Genomic DNA, 20,125 nt, shown 5'->3' with positions numbered 1-20,125 from the left:
TTCTCTTCCACAATACATAAAAGCGACGACTTGCTCAACGATATTGGTAGGTTTTGCGGTTGGTTTGACAGAAATAAATAAGTTTCACAAAACAACAAGACATGTTTTGCAAAGAGAGAAATAGCGAATACATTAAAAATACAAGAAATAGCTTTGTATGGCAAGAAGAGTGCGACAAACCTTGGTTTACACATTGAAGAAAAAATGAGCTTTAAAGGGCACATACGAGAAATCAAGAGCAAATTTGAAAAAATTCTGTTGTTTCTACCGAAACAAAAAAAGATTCATAAAAGATAATTCGATTAACTTTACAAACTCAATGTCCAACCATTTTTGCAGTATGGTGTATTAATTTATGATTGTGCAAACAAAACATAGCTTAAACAACTCAACTGGTCACAAACCCACATAATCAGGATAATTTTTGCACTAAAAAACCTAAAAAGCCTCCACCAGGTCAAAGGGAAATCTAAATTACTGACACTTATGGAATAACATCTGTACGAGTTGTTAAAATTGATGAGTAAGAGTTCAAGACCAAACTTTGATTGAGGCTTTGGATCATAACTTTTCAGCGTTGAAGAAATCCACAATACTCAATCCTATGAGAAGCGTTTTAAAACCGTAAAAACCTTGAGTTTGACGACATGCCAAAAGAAAAAAAGCTCTCATGTACCGAACAAGAAAATTGTTTAATATTCTGGTTACTCAAGACAAACACATTGTAAGAGAAATTTTAGAAGTAAACGAATCTGTTCTATTAAATAACCTACATAACCTACGTGACAAATACATACAGTGAAACGAAACGTTGACGGGACAGCTTTGGTATTTTTATCAGTAGCGTAAGGTAACTTTTTTATTCTGCAAGTTTAATAGAGGAACCACCCTATGGACAGGCTAAGGCCTTTTTGGTGACATCTCGAATTTGTTGTTTATCTGTACACTTGTTCCAAAATAACAATTTTTTGGATCATTATTATTTATATATAGTTTTTATCCCACTAACCCCACACTTAAGCCGCTTTCATCCCAGTGCCCCCAAAATAATGTAAGAATTTTCACTTAGTAGCCATCTGAGTACCCTCTTTGGATTCATTTTTATTGGGTAGAAATTCGAGTCTGGAAGGAAGCTTTAGTGTTAAGTGATTAGATATTACTGTTATTGGTAATTTTGGTTTAGTCTGGGCATTGTACAGATACCGACTGAAAATCTAATGATTCAGTTCTGATTTACCCTGGTTCATTGTTTCTTCAACGATTCCAACACTTACATTTCCTTGAACTCAAAATTGAAGTAAAAAATTAGACAGGGCGTCACAGTTTTTTCAAACTTTGTTTCTTGTTCTGAAAATTTCTAAAGCGAATTATGTGTTCGGATATTTCTTTTCACGTTTTCAAACAGGGCAGTGAGCAGTCTGAACTCATTTTGCACTTTGAGCGCGAAGAGATTTATCAAGCTAAATTAACTAGTTATACCATTTTTAGCATGCCATTTATCGAATTTATCAGTTGACAGTAAACATGTTAAAATTATCAAATGCAGAGGCTAAGAAAAAAAGGAATTTCTTATTGCAAAATCGATTCACTCCATATTTTTTTTAACAGAAGGTGAATTTTTCCAATTTATTGATTTTATTAACAATTTCCTGAACAAACAAAAATATGCTTGATCAAACTGAGAATTATCCGCTACTACGCTCGAATATATAGTGGTTAAGAAAGCTTAGTGTTGGACAAATATGAAACCTTTTCTCTCAAAAATGAACGACACTCAATATAATAGGACATATTATTGCAATGAAAACCTCAAAGCTCAAACCTAAAATTAAAACGGGCTATTTTTCAATAGGGCAATAAAATCAGCTCCTCTTAAAGGATTGTTCACCTTGAAGGAAAAAGCATACAAAAAATGCTATCTGAACACATGATGAGGAATTAGAAGATTTGAACTCTCATTTTCATGTCCGATGACAAAATGGATGAAAACCCTTTATAATGTAGACCATTAACAACCTGCAAAATTGAGTTAAAATTTTTGTATAACAATATTGAATTTAATAATTTGCACGTAAAATTTCGTTCCTTCTCTATCAATTCAAATATGTGTTGAAGGGCGAAATGAAAAAGAATAATTGTTTATTTTATTTTCTGTTCGATCATTATTGGGAGTTAACTTGATTCAATTATGCGAAAACCTTTAGCATCCAAGTCATTTCAAACTCAACAACATTGTTAGCAACCTACACGAAAATAAAAACAACCGATTGTTCTCAAATCTATTTAATTGTGATTCCAAACGTCACTTTTGGTGACTGGTCTTGAGGTACCCTCTTTCCAGTCGATAAGTAAATAAAAGCGAGACAAAACGCGAAGATGCTGAAGGAAACATAACATTTCTATGGATTGAAACTCTGTAGAAGCAACTTAAAAAACCTTTAATTTGTCATGTCTGTGCTGAAAATTTTACATCGCAGATCTAGAAAACTTATCGAGATTCAATTTTAGTTGAAATCCTCTGATAAATTGAAAAATTATGCGCAAACCCTTTTGACCAAGCAAGTCAAAAGTTGATGAAATTTTGACACAAATTATAGATTAAGATGGGTTCAAATTGTTTCCTGATTAACTTGAAATGAATGCAAAAATTTGGAGTAGCAATAAAAGGGGTACAATATTTACATGATAAGCGTAAATTAATACCAAAATATCGAAGGATCATTAATCATCTAGGAAAAAAGCAAATTGATAAATAATTTTTTGTTAAAAAAGTACAGAAAAATTGAAATAAGACTCATTATGAAAAACGAATAGCGTTGTAAAAACGTATTGCGTTTTTGCACATGCAGTATTTATTTTTTTTTTGAAAATAAATGAGAAAAGTGTGTAAAATTTATATATTTGCAAATTCTTTTATTCAAAAGCTGTCTTTTCATTGTTTTTTTGTAGTTGTAACGCTTACGCTTAAGTTTTCTAACTACGGTGTCTTATAGCATTTATAAGTAGAAGAGCAATTTAAAAATTTTAAGGATTTACTGGAATCTTAGATTGAACTGAAATTTTTGATTCGTGTCGTTTTAATGTACGGAATAAAATTGGCTCCAAAATTGTTAGTATTTTGTGCAGCTTTGGTGACTATTTGTGTCAGCTGGTATCAATGTTAATTTATTTTTTCTAATTTTTTGAAACAAAGTACGTTAAATTTTTTATTCTTTGATTTTTCATATTTTCACTAACAGTTCTTGCCTCTCAGAATACACATTTGTCATCTTAAATCTCTTCGTAAGCTTTTTTGAATAAAAAAACATTGTTTTTTGGCCCGCTTATTACAGGCCATCGATAATGTAATTTTTTTCAAGTGTTTTTTCTCTGGGTTTTTGACTTTCACCATTATCTATTTTTTTGTGTTTATAGTAACTGATTAACCAAGATAACTATCGTTATATCCGACGAAAATCACTCTTTATCACAGCAGTTAAATCCAATTTCAGTAGCGACAATAACAGAAATTGAATTAATCTCTTTTTTCTTTTTCCGTGGTTTCTTCTTTATCTACTGCTTGAAATGCTTTCTCCAACCCATTTGTGGTGATTGCAACTTTGCTCAAAATGGTATCAAACAGTTCGTTGAGAACGTTTTTGTTTGAAGTAGAAACTTGGAAGGGGTTTTTGAAATGTTCATCAGTTAACAACATTTTTCTTTATCTTTCAAGGCTCATCCTTTTTTCTCGAATCGAAAAAAATAACAAAGAGAAAGTTACAGATGACAGAAATACAAGAAAATTGTTCAACATTTTTTCTTGCGTTTGCTGTTCCAACAATGTTCAATATAAAGTTCTATAAAGAGAAATTTTTTTTTGTGTTCTTGAAACACCAATAACATAGTTTATCTGAAAGCGAACGAAATTGTTGCGTAAAGAAAAAATGAAAACAAAATATTCTCATAAGTGAAATTATTTTCTTTTAGCTAAAAATTGTTTTTTTTCGCTATGTTTATTCTATGCCAATATTAGTCTACCGAGAATAAAGATGGGAACTTCATGAGTTGTGACCTCACAATCCCTTAATTGATTTCCATCCTGTGGTCTCCCCTGAGCCGACTGATTCACACTACGACTGTCATACTGTGCCCTCTTGAGCTGAGCTATCATGTCAGTTTAAAACTTACAGTCAGGAGTGTACATTTTGTTGATGAAAATTTTTTTTTTCAAATCTTCAGTATTTAGTGCATATACCTCATGTCTTGGTTTGAGAGAGAGAGAGAGAGAGACTTTCAATCCGACAAAACTGAATCCAATCCATGATTTAATTTGGAAAACTTACAAAATACATTGAATGCAGTTCATTTGCAGGAGATTACAAACCGAATTTTCCACCATTTAAATTATAAGATGCATTTTTAGAAATGATTATTAATTCAACATTTCAAAAGGAATATGACGCTAAGTTGGTACAGGAGATATAAACAGAAATGAAAATGCAAATAATGCAAATTAAATTTGCTCAATGATCAAGTTATTTGAGATTTTAATTTTTGAATATTGGTCGTTGCGTAGCCAGTAAAAAAGAGCGATGAAAAAAACTGTCCGAAATGTTGGGGAACTAATAATATGGTAGCTGAAAACAGGCCATTTTTTATGAAAAGCAGACGGGATTTTAAATAGGATCAAGCAATTTCTTAGCCATGGAAATTTTAGGAATGCGAGAAGATTCATCTCATCTTTATGCGTCTCAGTTCCAAAATTTATTGCTAAGTATGACTTTTACTTCTCTCTGCGTAAAATGAAAAAAAAAGCTTTTGGAAAATTTTACTCATCTCCAAGCGCAGGCGCCCTTAGCACCCTTTTTAGCATTGATTCTGCCGCAATTGTGTAAAAACTTGTTCTTTGATGTTCAAAATTAAAACTCAGCAAGCCGATCATTATCAAAAGCAACTTCAAAGCTTGCCAATACTTTCTGAGAACACACTTTTTGTCTAATATTTCTCACTTTTACAATACTAAAGTCTTTTTAAATTGATGTTGAAGTTAAAGCTCATTTCTGATAGAAGTCTGCAACTTCACGATGGAGTTTAAGGTCAAATATGAAAAGGTCGGAAATATAAACAAGGCGCGATAGTTGTTAATTAAGTCAAAGAATAGGGTTTATATGTTGAGAGAGGTTCTATTCCTGATTGGGTGCAGTTATGTTCAATCTAAAAAGTCATTGGTTGAATTTCTAAGCTGATCATTTAATGGATTAAGTGGGAATCAGGATCATTTAATGGATTAAGTGGGAATCAGGCATGCATTAAAGGCTCAATTTTCTTTGCATTTCGATTGTTCTTTAACAAAACATGCTTCAAAAAGAAGCAATGAAAAGGTAATTCTCCTCAAGCCTTGAAGACGAGCCATTATAGATAGATAGACAAAATACTCAGGTTTTCCACAATTTAAACAAAAATTAAACTCGCTGTTTTCTCAAGGGGCATAAGAATAAAGATCGCTGGATACCCACAGAAGGGGCCGCTGAAACGTTTGACCGCGGTAAAACTTTTTGTAGTTTGAAAAATTCTAGTCCTAAAATACACTTAATCCTCAAAGCTACTCTGTAAATCATAAGATAGTTCCATTAACATTTCTGCTGAGGTTTTTAACACACTCGGGTTTATTATCAGGTAATTACTACACCATTAGTTGAAAAACTTTTCATTCTTTTAACTTTTCATTCATTCAGCCATTTTCATTCATGTAACTCATAAATTTTCATAAATTTTTTTACACGTTTTGAAAACAGTTTGCATTCTCTGAATGCCGATAGATTGGAGCAATTTTTCATTTTCAAAAATCAAAGAAGAAAAAACTTTTGAAGCAAATACGTGATGATTTGCTCCCAAGATTTAAAAAGCTAAGCAATAATCAGAACTAAAATTTAATAAAAAAACATAGGGTAAAAATGAAGTCACTTACAATAGACCAAAATCTACCAAAAAAAAGTACTTTTTGTTCTTCTCATAAAAACTTTATATATAATTCAACAAGGCCACCTATTTTGCCAGCAACAGTGTTCAATCGTGCTCTGATAGAACTTCAAGTTCATAGTTACGCCGAAAAAAATAGAAAGATTAGTTGAGAGTTGAGAACAGCCATTACGGACACCAAGGAGCACAAAATTTCAAGCTTTACAATAACTCTGTAACCGTCAGTTTTATCAATGAATGCAAACATCTCGCTGCATTTAATTCCTTCAATAAAATCTGGCAAAAATGTTTCCAGCGTAGATTATATACCTAAATAGATTTTTTTGAGTTTTGTGTCTTCCACGGAGTAATTGACGTTTAAAACTTTGTGAATATTTAACTGATTTTCGTTGTTGTTAAAATTTTTACGCAATTTTTTTGTCAATTAAAAATATGCTAAAGTTTGTAGAAATTGTCTTGTTGGTTTTACCTCTAAATACAAAAAAACTTTGTTAAACTGTTTGATCCAATGTTTGGCTAAAACTCTTGCCAATTTTTAAAAAAATTTCAGCTCTTTTTTCATCAAAAATGAGTCGAAATCAAATTTTTAGTCCTTATGTTTAAATTTGCCAGGTTAACTCACCTAAAAACAAATAACAATATTATTCTAACATTCCATGAAGCCTAGTTTTATCTATACATCGTTTCAAAATGATCTTGAATTAAAACTTCTGCTTATTTGCTAAAATTTTCTTGCTAATTTTACTCGATAATTATGCAAAACGCATTTGTTTCTGATATATCGACTTCAATTGTCAAGTTGTCCATATACTGAATATAATGAACGTATACGGGTTCCAAATGGATGAAAGGCAAAAACGAAGCCACTTTTGGTCTAATCGTTGTTTATTAAACCCCCGAAGCTATTCGGATTAAAAGCACTCGATGTTTTTTCCAAATTTTTTCGCATTCTTCGTTTTCGTACGTGAATTAAATAAACGAACACTTCAAATTGGTCAACTTGTAGCTTAAAGTCAGTAAAAACAAATTGCATCGTCTTTCTAATTGATAAAAACTTTGATTTTTATTATGGATTTCAGATCAAAATAACGGTTTTTCTCCATTAAAAGAACAAGTTTTCACCATAAATTTTTGCGCAATTTCCCGTCTTTAAGATTCTTTTTCTTGTCTTGCCATATTATGGAAAGATCAAATGGCTCATTATTGGCGTTTAAGAAGAATTCACTTAGGAACATATCTTTTTTTCAGCGAATACGTTATGTTTTTAACTGCTTCGACATCATCTTCTAGCAAAATTTAATAGAACTTTTGTTTTATTCGTCGTTTTTTAAGTCCTAAACTTCATTCTTTTGTCAATGCATCTGTATTTTTCAAATAATAAAAATTATCCTCCGTAGTCAATTATCTTCATTGAGTTATTCGTCCTCAAAGAATCAACGTTGTTTGAGTTAGTAATCCCTACCGAGTCTTATTAACCTCAGATGATCAAAACTTCGAACACTGAGGATTATAATTTTTTTTCAAAAAATGCATCCCATTGCTCTGAATTCATCGGGGATAAAAAAGTAAAAAAGATTCCTTTTTAATATAATCCATTTGAAGAGAATCTTAAATTAAACCTGAAAATCGGGCAATGTTACCGGTAGAAATTCAAACAGCAGCCAAAAAGACATCATGGGGTTAAGTACCAAAATTAGCTGGAGAAGGTGCACATAATACATGCAAAAAGCATAAAAGGTTGAAAGCTGCCGTTTTGCGTCTTTTTGCCTATTACAAACTTTCTACAAACTTTTACTTGCTTACAGTGAGAAAAAACGTCCGAAAATTAAAGCTTGTAATTAGCGACTGTTTAGGATAATTCTTCAACCAAAGAAACCTCAACCTTCATTTTTTCAAACTTCTATCAACTCTTTCTGACAATCTTTTTTTAACTTTTACCAACATACATGATAAAACATAGCGTTGCAATAAAAATTATCACAACATTTTTGTGTGAGTTTTTTGTTGAATAGCAAAATAAGCTTCTCTGTTGTCTTAAGTTTGGTGTCGAGTATCCTGAAAACACTAAGTAAACTTTTCCATCAAAAAACAGAGAAAACTGGGGTCGTTTTCATGAACTGAGATTTAACAAAAATTAAATTTCGTCTACATTAGTTTTGCTACACTCAATATTGCATTCTATATTTTTTGAATTTCACCCTGTTCTGATTGTCATTTCTTATGCTTTTAGCAGGTAAAAATTTTAGTTTACTTAATATATGCAATTTCCGAGTACATCATCCATATAGGTTGAAACGAGAGGACAATTATAATTTTTAACGGTACACTATTTGCAATAAAACCAAAAAGGAAACGAAAAAAAAAATCTATACTCCTCAACCTTCGTTTGCGCTGAAACAAAAATGGTGCCATGATATGAACTCAAATCCAGAGTGGAGAACTTTTGCAGGGTCATAAAGATAAAGACGGCATGTAAAATTTTACCTCTGTCCAAGCATACTGCTGCTAGCGATGAATTTGATTTTATCATAAAAGCTTGTATTGTATGGTATTATATGTTTTCTTAAATGCGATCACCGGAACCTTGATAGTCATTTCAAGTTCTGTTTTGAAGTTCACTTCTGAAATTTTTGGATGCCAAATATTTCAAATAATATTTGTCGGGGAGTTCCGCCTTCAGTTAATTTTCACTAAGTGGGATGTTTTACAACTGTAGAATTTATAAAAGTACATTTGACTGCTGTGAAAATGAGCTATTATTCAACCGATTGATCTGAAATTTTTTGAAAGCTTTTTTGACCCTACTATAAACGTACAAAAGTTATAAGTTTAAAAGTACTCTTATTCTATAATGTTAATAGATTTTTTTTGTTGACCCGCACTTATTTACAAAAATTACACAGCACAAAAGCTTCAAACTAGTAGTTGATTTTTTTCATCCATTTTAAAATTAAATTTTTAACATTTCATTGCTTTTTTTTGTTGACCTGCAATTATTTAGCAAAAATAAACAGCACAAAAGCTTCAAACTAGTTGACTTTTTTCATCCATTTTAAAAACAAATTTTTAACATTTCATTGCGTTTTCTTAGCTGACAAAAAAGGCAAACTGTTATGTAATTTTCCTTAAAAAAATTACACTCATTGTTTATGTTTTTGTTTAATTAGCAAAACACAGACACTTTTAATTTAAAAATATCAACTATTTGATTCTTTTTAAATCAAAAATTAGAATTTGAGTTTTGTCAGTTTTGAAAGTTTCCTTGTTTTGACAAAAACCCAATTTTCAATTTTTTTCACTAATGTGATGTGAATTTCAAAATTTGTACGATTAAATTTTTATCTAGAGAAGCTACACTAAAAGCTCTTGGTGTTTTAGTATCACCATATATAAACAATTTCATCCAAATCGAAGCTGGTCTCCATTTAATGAAAACCACTATTTTTGAATAAGCTTTGTTGCTTCTAGGCAAAAAAAAGGGTTCAAAACTAGAAAAAAAATCCTAAAGGTCTGACAGTTTCAGACTTCAACGCAATAAAGACTACTATATGTTGAATTTGTTGAACCAATTCTTTTATAATTTCCAAAAAATTTCTTCTGCGGGCGTAGCAAAAACAAAAAACAACAACTTGTTTGATTTCCTCCCATTTTTTGAAATTCGCATTGTTCTTTAAATCGGCTGTTTTTTTCATTAAATTATATTCTTAAATCTCATTTTCATTTCTCATTCAGAAAATTTAAATGAACGAATTATAATTCTGTTGGATGATTTTACACGTTTGTGGGTTTGGTCCCTGTCCGCGACCCATGTCGGTCTGGCCAATACCTGTTTTGGGTCGCGGAATTCATCATGGGTGGTGCTGCAATTGAACATCAGATATCCAAGCGTATCCATTTTGTCACTGACTTCACAGGTGTAATACCTACTTAAACTTGGTATAAACAATTCTGTTTACCCAGCTAAATGGGTATGTGACTTTTACGCCCTCAATCCGCACGTTTTTTGTTGCATAGCAGCGCCCTATATAACAACACATAATTTGTAGGTGGTGACATGAAAAACATCGAGAGGGTTGATCAGAACAGATCCGAAATGTCATTATAGTTCATTATACCTGGGCTATCCTTTGCACACTGTTTCGCCTTGGCAACAGTTGAGAATTGCGTCAAAAGTCATCGTTTAATACCGTGAAAAATTGAGCCATTTCTGTGCACGAGAAAAATCAACATTATCTCTTGTTTTGAACAAAGTTTCCAGTTTTTATTATTGGACGTGCCTGTGGCACAACATTGCTCTTGGTCAATAGTTTTTGATTTCTGGTATGTAGGCATTCTTCTGTTAGAATGCGCATGTACATTTTCCGGTCCTTAAGAAAATGACATGCATTTTGATACATCTAGAATATATGTGTGTGATACCGTTAATTATAATTGGCCAGGAGTTTCATCCCTAAAACTACCCCTAGTACGTTCAAGAGTATAATCAGAAACACCCCAAAATTTGAGAGCTGCGGAAAACGCAAACAACCCAATTGTATTTCACGAAGCTCTTTTTTCTCATTTTGGGGTTATTGCTGTCATACCCATGATTGTATTGCCTCCTACTATGGCATTTTACAGTAATTTGGTAGCTGAAATTTAGGGACCATTAACCGCTGAAAACCCAGTTTTATAAACCGAGCAATTCAAAGCCCTATAATAGCATATTTTGAAAAGCCTACAATTTTTCTTTTATATATTTCCTTTTTAACCAAGAAAAGGTGGTTAAAATTTTGTAATCTCAACAGCAACTAAGTATCAATATGAGAATTATAAGCCTCGCAATCTATAGCTATAATAAAAGCCGTAATTTAATGAATTTAGGAAGAATCAGAATGTTAAAAGTTTTGCGGACCTCTCTTTGTGACGTCATAAAAAGTTTTAGCATGACTTTGAACATTTTGCCTCCTATTAAACTGATGAAACAAACATAAGAAATGCTGATGCGTTTTGATTGAATTGATTGACGTAAGAACCATGAATATTTTGTATGAAGTGACATCAAACTGTTTTTTTAACGAAATCTGACCTGAAACAGGACAAAAGTAGTTCAGTAATGAGAAAGTTTATGCCAATCAGTAAAAATATTACATTTATTACGTTTTATAACTTTTTAATAGTTTTTAATGACCAAGAATGGCCTCCTTTTCCGTTCTCATGATTTGTGTTCATAATAAATTAATAAGTTAAATTAAAAATCTTAGATTTCTCGAACTGTCAAAAGGTTATTTGAAAACGTCAAGAAATTTTTTGCAATTGCATCACTGATTAAAAAAGAGTTCAGAATATTTAACAATTGGGGAGAACTGAGAACTATGATAGAACTTTTGTGCGATTTGGTGTCCTTTTCAGGGAATCAATAAAATTAGCGGGATAAAATTAGCGGTAATTTTTATCGTTTTTTCATTTGCTGATGTTTACTTTTCCCAATACAAATAATTAAAAAATTTTCGTTAGAAGCTCTGCCCAATGAAAAACGACGGAGACCTCAATTCAGTAAATTTTTCTTCGGAATATTTTCCTTGATACCTATTATCAGAAGACACATGAACATTTAAGTTTTTTTTTTAAAAAAGTAACAATTCCTTGGAATCATTGTAAAAACCTTTCGCAAAATGATTATTACCAGTATTTATATATACAAATAAATTAGCGCGTAAAAACGTAAAAACTTAATATTTAATAAATATCGCTACTCAAACGAAATTTCTTCCGCTTTGTAGACCAATATGTTTTTCAATAAAACTGATAAAATTGTTTCAGTCTTAAATTTTAGCCAAATTATTTTTCTATCGCTTCTAAAGCAATAAATCAGTATTGCTCTCAATCATAAGAGCACGTCTTAGTCACTTTATCCATTAAAGATATTTCAATAGTAATTAAATGCTAAATTTTTCACTAGAATGTGAGGAAAGACGTCTAATTCAGTGTGGCCATTAGGAAAAAAACTAAAGAACTATCTGCCTCTTCAACTATGTAATTATATAATTTACTTTGCTAGCTTCCAAAGAGTGGATTGCACTATTGTCAATGGAGTTCCGCAGCATGATTTTAATCCACTTATTTAAAATTAAAATAAAAAATCGAAACACAAAAAATCTAGCTACGTAATGCGAGAACCAGTCTAACTAAGTCGTATTCTTACACCCCACTCGAATAAAAAAAATATTTCAGCTTGGTTTTGCACAGTGCACCTAGTTTGCTACGCACGCAACGAAAAATAATGCCGGAAAAACCAAAAACGGTTTTCATTCAGTTTATTGTCATTTGATAACAAAATTGACTTTTTCTGCAATTTGCATATGAAATTACAAAGTTAGATGATCTAAACCGGTAGAATCAACAAATAAATGACCTACAAATTAAACATCCAAAACAAGAGTCTATATTATTTTTTATGAATGTTGAAAAAAGTGTTATTGCCGGATAATTGTAAACGAAAAAGTATTTTTTTGATTTTACAATTTTTTATTGAAGAAATTTTAAATCTTGTATGTTGCATAGCATCAAAGAACTACGTACAGTGGGATTTGTTCTCAACAAGTAAAATTTGCTCAAATATAAAAGATCGTAAAAATTTGAACTTAAAAGACATATTTGACTCTCGTTTTTCACACTTACACAGAAAAGATAGTTCAAACTTGCATTTTTTTCGTAATGTGGGACTTTCATGGGGATACAAATGACAGTAAAATCAAGATCCAGAGTGTTTAGGTGGGTTACTATTTCTACTGATCAAACTCCAGTGACGGAAAGATTCCAATTTTTTTGCAATTGATTTAAATTAATTGAACGGACTTTCTTGAAAAAGAAACATAAAAAATTGAAATGAGACGTAATCGCGTATATTTTATATTTGTTAAAACAATTTGATCAGACGGATTGAATTTGGTTGTTAGATGTCCAAAAAAGTAGAAAACTCTGTGTTTTTTGAAAACTTATGTACATACACAAGTACATTTGCATGTTGTACATATGCAATATCAGAACATCGCCTTAAAACAATTTCTTTAATAAGTTTTGACTCAAATTCCTTGCTAATATAGCATCCAGAAAAATTATTTCATGTTATCATTCATATTTATCAAAAGAAATCCACTCCAAAAAACCCTCGAGCCGTAAAATACGATTTCAGGTGGGGCTTGTCTTTGATGTGTAGATGAAATTTTGATTATTTTCACTCTTGCAAAAATATTACAATTTTGATTAACTTCTGGCCGCAGTTGTAAATCCCAGATTGTTCAACGGAAGTAGAAAACTAATTCTATGTAATTCTGCTCCAAAACTTACGCATTGTCATCAATTGTTTATTTTCGATGGCTGAAAAATACCGCCTATTTACTTCAAAATGATAATAGTTTGTACCAAAAAATACTTTTTCCATAACATATGACAACCGGATAATTCATATTAGTCCATTAAAATCCAAAATATTTTCTCATCCCCCGAGACTTTGTGGATTATTTTGCTGTATCATTGTGTTTGGAACAAATAACAGTGTTGTTTCTTTCTAGTTGATCTCATTTTTGTCTTGTCAAGGTGACCTCTATAGTTTAATACAACTTCATAATATGTGCCTTTAGGATGCTTTTAAATTAAAGTTAATTCTGAAGAAGGTTCTAATGGAATGCTTTTGTGGTTTCTTTCATTCATAACATCCTTTCAAAACGAGTGGAAAAAGTTTTTTACTAAAAGACCAAAATTATTTTTAACTTTTAAGGTATATCTTCTTTTAAATCACTTCTTTTAATTGACTGAACACTTAATTGACAACATAACTGATAATTAACTTAAATTAATGTGACTATGATTTATTAATGACGACAAATTAATGAAGACAATATGAAAATTACGTTTTTAAAAAAAAATTTTTGATGCAAAAAAATTTAACCTTTTTTAGATAAATATTTACTTGTTTAAAAAATTTTAATTATTAATTACAGTTCACTTTAATTCAAATCTAGAATGTTGATAAAAAGCATCAAAATTGAAATATTGTAGGAGGGCAAAAACTTGAATGACACAGTAAATTTGGACAAAAGTTAAATATGTGCTGATGTGTCTATTAATTTTACATTATCTCACACAACGAGATAGTGTCTTCACCCGTTCGGATAAGTGATCAAATTACTCTGAGAACAGTGATTTTGATTGTTTAATTGGTACTTATTGTCACCTAATATACCAGACTTAAAATGGTTACATGACAATTTATCCAATGCCATTTTACCCAATTCCATTTTACCCAATTCCATTTTACCCAATGCCATTTTACCCAATTCCATTTTACCCAATGCCATTTTACCCAATGAATTCTTAGGTAAATTAAAGTTGGCATTGGGTAAAATAGAAGGTTGGGTATAATGGCATTGGGTAAATGGCATTGGGTAAATGGCATTGGGTAAATTGTCCTATCACCATTAAAACATTTTGAACGTTTATCTTGACGCCAATAACTTCATTTTAATATCACAGTTAAGCAAAAAAAACCTATGAGCGAATAGTTGAGCTGATAAATATGAAAAGACCATTTCATGGGTACTCTTAACAGGATACTCTATTATCAGATTTCAATAAATAATAGTCAAAAACTGAAATGTAGACTGTTGTTATTGAATTTTTCATATTTGGACCCGTTTGAGTTTAAGCTGTAAACACTATCTGATTGGTCACTCGCACTAGATAAAATTCCAAAACATAAAATTCCAAATATTATGATTCCAAATTCCGAACATAAAATTCCAAATATACAGGCATTTTCTATGAGGCTTGAATATGATTTCCTCTCGTCAAATTTTACATGAACAGGGAGACTGATTAAGACAGAGCTAAAAATGACCCGAAGAGTTGACTTCTTATACGGAATTGCAGTTATTTTTAATGGTTTTACTGTGTACAAATTTATTAGCGTTCACAATTCAATCACAGGTCGCAAGTTTAGTTGACTGAATGGCCGAAAACATGCGAAACTTGAATGTTTGCTTTAACTTGACAGCATAACTTCAAACCTCAAACTAACGTGAACACCTTAAGATCAAAGTGGGTTTTCAAACAAGGATGGATAATATTTACTCCCAAATAGCATTGATCAAACTTCCCGAGCACATTACAGAGGATGACATCCATAGTTTTCGCATACGGTAGAATTTTCTCAAAAGTCTGGAAAGAAAAAGGCATGGAAAAACTGTGTATTAGTTCTCCTCTCGTGTATTAGTACAACAAAATGGATTGAGCCCACTAATCCGATTAGCATACGGGTACTAATTGGAGTGAGCGCAAGTAGAACCAACTAAATGTGATAATTATGTCTAAATTTGACGTGATTGAATAAATGTAATATGAAGGATATTTTTTATACACTCATATCATAGGTTCAAATTTATTTCGAAATTTTGCGACTTACCATCACTGACCAATTGACATACTGTGATGAAAGACGTCGCCAAAGCAATAGTTGATTCATGATACACTAATGATATCAAACAACTGTGTACTGAAAAATTTTCTTAAAAAACTCCACAAACATCAAATAAAACAACATTTAGAGTTCAAATCATTTCTCTAGTAACAATTCAATACGTTTTTTTAGCTTTTTAAATATCAATTAGATGATTTGTATAGTTTTCACACGCAATTTTACTACATTTGAGTCAATTTTCCAACACTTTTTCTTCCAAAACTTCCCAGAGAAGTGTCTATTTTTGTAATTGGTACTTCAAAATGACACCCGATTTTTCAATTTGGTTCAGATATGGCAAATTTGCTTTTTGAGTACTTTCGGCTACTATTCAATGACGAAATTGACAAAAAATTGTAATTTATGCACAGAAGCATCATTTTGTTGAAAAATAAAGTCGAGAAATGCTATTTTTCTGCGTAATTTTTCAAAACTTCCAAGTGAATGAGAAACTTTTAGCTTGCTTGAACATCTGATAAAGAGTTTCCAGCTATCTGACTTTTCTTGAACCCCAAAAAATAAGTGATCGCATATTTCACAAATTTCACAGATTGTCACAAAACCTTAAGAATGCCAAGAACGTACCAACCTCTCAATTACACCTAGATGAAAGAAAGCATGCCTAATCTGTAATAGCCCACACCAATACAGACACGCAAACACACACACACACACATAAACTCACACGCACACAAATTCAAACACACACAAGCACACGCACACCATAAACATACACACAGGCACACCCACACATCACACACATAAACGCACCACACACACACACATACAAACACACAAACACACACACACAAACACACACACCAAACACAGACACACACACACACACCCTTACACACACACGCCAAACACACAAACACACACACACACACACCCTTACACACACACGCCAAACACACAAACACACACACACACACACACACACCAAACACACAAACACACACACACACACACACACACACACACACACCAAACACACACACACACACACAAACACACAAACACACACAAGTGGTACAGGAGGTGTGTGAATGCAATTTTAAGCTAGTTGAATCTGTTGTCACTGTCGTCCACAAAAGTCCCAGAAATGAAAGCTTTTAGCCGAGACACACGTGTATTTTTAAAGTTTTCAGACTTACCGTCGCTGATCGACTGACAAACTGCGATGAAAAACGTGGTCAGCACAACAGCTGAAGTGAAAACTGCGAACGAAACAGATTGCTGATAGCTTTTCATTTCGTATTGGAGAGAGAAAGAGCAAAAACTACGAAACTGGTGTTGAGACTTGGAAAGTTCTCAGACTGTTTATAAATAACAATCAAATTAATTATTCAATCGTTTCCCTTTCAAACTGAAACGCGAGCTTATAATGAACTGAAACTCGATACGATAATTGAAAAGAAACGGGGCCGTATAAAATGTCTTGATTTATGCAAGTTTTTTTGTCCAACGTTAATCTTTAATTGGGTCCACAAAACTGAAAACTGGGGAAAGGGTTTTGCACAAAAATATCTGTTCTTTAGACCAACGACGGCGAGTGAGATAAAACTGAAATTGAATTTCACTGAAATATAAGGCGCTGTAGAATTTAATCTCTGTCAAAGTGATAAGCTAAGGAGAAATTGCTTTATTACCTTGATAGTGATTGGTAGATATTAGTCAATAAAAACTAAAAACATTGTACATTTTTGGGAATCTGAAAGACAGAATAAGCTGATATTTTAAATTGAGATTTTCAGGCAAATATTATCCAATGTTGAGCTAATATAGTTGGGAATTTTTCGCAATAGGTAAAGCAATGGTTAAGAAAGATATTCGGCACCAATACAGTAAAAAAAATTCAAAAGGTATGAAAATAGTTTATATTAGATAACTTTTCACTCCAAGGGAATTGTCGGGAAGAGAATATTATCATAACAAAGTAAACAAGTTATTTTCCACAAAAATGGGTTTCATTATTAGAAGTATACAGCCCCTCTGGGACAAAAGGGCAATTTTTCAAATCACTGGTGCGGTTGAATCAATATAAAAAGTGAGGAATTTCGAGAACTCGGGTAAAGATTGCTTTTTTACCTACAGACCATCGTGAATTTAGTTATTCAAGCATGCGTTCAAAATCCGTGGGTTGAGCTATTTTATAAAAAAAATCTGCTTCAATTCGCCATTTTCAACTAATTATAACTAATGGCTCATTAGAAGCATCTTGAATAGGGCATGGAAAACTCAAACAATACTTTAATAAAAGGTGAGATAAAGCAAGTGGAAAAAGAGAAAAAAAAGCTTTAAGAAAAATCAGTTCCTCGCAAAATACCTCTATTTCTTTACTACGAAAAATGCCGCTTAAATATTAGCCTTTGAGAGGCTGACTGTAGCTATCAAAAAAATCATTTCCTTTTTAGAAAAATGAATTGTCAAATTCATTAGTTCCGATAACTCGAAACTTCTTTACAATGGAAGTTAAGACAGCAAGCAACAACTTTGTAGTGAACGACTGAAAGACAAATTAAACGGAAAACACATACAGTTGGCAAAAATCGATTTTTAATCGTCAACCAGTGACGTCAAAGTCATTGAAGCACATATCTAAAACTTCAAATCTTCAACATCTATCAAAGCGTTTTTCGAAGTGAAATCGTGTATCAAATTTAATTGAAGCAATTAACGGACAATGAGAAAATTTACAACAAAAGCAGGCATTAATGAAAAATTCGAAAATAATTTTAAACAAATGTTGTCAAAGCTCACAAAATCATTAACATACATTCAAAACACTAAATGAACTCAGTTATGCTTCATAAGTGAGCAACTTAGACCAGTCATTTTTGAGATTAGTAGACAAAACAACGAATACAAGTAAAATCTGGCAAAATCCGAAAACTTATACTGTTTTTCGAGCACAAATCTTGTGAAATTATGATTTTTGTTAGATAATTATAGAACCGATTAAAAATATATAAATACAACTCGTTCAAAGACCTGGAAAATTAAGAAGATTACTTGATAGAACAAAATTTACAATCCAAAAATGTATCGCCATTCTACCTACCGAGAGATTCATTGAAACATATCTTTAACTAAGTCAAATGATAAAACGAAAAAAAATGACAAAAGTTTGTCAATAACAAATAGTATGAAGGTCGTGAAAACCGTTAAATATGAAAATACTTATATAGATTCAAATTTGACTCATAATTGAGCAAATGATGTCAGTAATGAGACTGAACAGAACAGTGACAAAGTCCATTCAACGATATAAAACTAAAAAAAAATCCCTAATAAAATTCGAAAACAAGCAGTGTCAAAATCGTGGAGACCTTCTACTTCAATTCAAACCAATAAACTACTTTAAGCAAACCTAATTAGAAAGCCACTGAAACTTGTGACCAATGAGACTAAGAAAAAAAACAAACAAAATAAATACAAAAGCGGACTAAGCTCAAAGTCCCTTATGTATCATGGAAAAACAGCACAAAATTCTCAAAAACCATTAGCTGCCTTCTGAGGATTTAACATAAACGCAGCTATGCATTTTTTAAGCACACGTGTCTATTACTTTAAAAACTTTTCCTGGAGACAATAAACAGGAAAACAGCCAAGTTAAAAATCAGCAGCAATTGAAGAAATGATGCTCTCATAAACCAAAAAACTGTTCGAAAACCTACTCTGTCAATTGACTTGAAAATTTTTATGACACAATGCTCACGGCTGTTTTTATGCCACAATACTTAGGGCTCTTACACAGAGAGATATGAAACTAGTTCACAAAAAAGAATTTTGTGAACATCATTTACAACTTATGCTCAGCTATTGACCCGCCATTACTTGACACAGACACACAAAAACCTTTTTTTAAAAACAAAACAACAAAATTTCTTGAAAACATTTGTAATTTGTATTATTTAGTTCGCTAGAAAGATTCCCTATTTAGCCTCCAACAGTTTTCTTTCGAAACAGTTTTCTTTGAAAGGATTTAACCTAAATAATAAAAAACTTAAGTTTATTACCGTAAGCAAATAATGAAAAAATGGGAAAAACACAGAAAATGATTTTAAAAACGTTTTACAATTACTTGTTTTTCATTAACAAGAAATACTTAAAAACAAAGTCAAACAAATTAAAAGATTTTTTGATCCAGAAAAACAAAACGCAACACGCAACCACATATCTCCCTATATGTTTTGATAAAATTGAAAAAAGAAAACCTACTAAAAAGAGGTCCAAGAAGGTAGAGAGGCAAAAGACCAAAACAGCATCTTTGAAAGTAATTTTTCCTAAACAAATTCTTCCAAAATAAATCTCATGTGAACAAAAAACTTCACTCGCAGGCTAAAAAAAGTACAACAACTTTTTTACAGCTCAAAAAAAATTAAACATTCATAAAAAACCACTTGTCTTCTGTACTCATCTTTGTTCTGCAGATTGATCTTAGTTTTTTTTCACGTAATGGCACTTGTTTTCTGCATCCTGTTTGTGTTATATTTTAGCGATTTTAATAACACAGCAACATTCCGGAAACAAATCGAATTCAGTTTGACCATTCCAGAAACAAATCGAATTCAGTTTGACCAAAAAAATTGACCTCTTGAATAAACAGTACTCATTGACAGAAGAAAATGAATGGAAAATGATAAAATTACAATCTAAAGACAAGAA

The 20,125-nt window shown here is 31.7% G+C and overlaps 1 protein-coding gene across 1 annotated transcript in view; it reads right to left on the bottom strand.

Moving 5' to 3' along the window:
• LOC142351533 (uncharacterized) overlaps window positions 1-17,238 on the bottom strand; it is a 42,747-nt gene extending 25,509 nt beyond the window's left edge. The window contains exon 1 of the mRNA XM_075403604.1: window positions 16,612-17,238. Within this exon, the coding sequence (XP_075259719.1) occupies window positions 16,612-16,708 (97 nt within the window). The 5' untranslated portion in view covers window positions 16,709-17,238. The remainder of the gene's footprint in view (window positions 1-16,611) is intronic.
• Window positions 17,239-20,125: the final 2,887 nt, after the last annotated feature.

Source organism: Convolutriloba macropyga, chromosome 13 (genome assembly GCF_964194025.1).
Source record: "Convolutriloba macropyga chromosome 13, txConMacr16.3, whole genome shotgun sequence".
NCBI lineage: Eukaryota > Metazoa > Xenacoelomorpha > Acoela > Convolutidae > Convolutriloba > Convolutriloba macropyga.
This window is presented reverse-complemented; position numbering and strand designations above follow the sequence as displayed.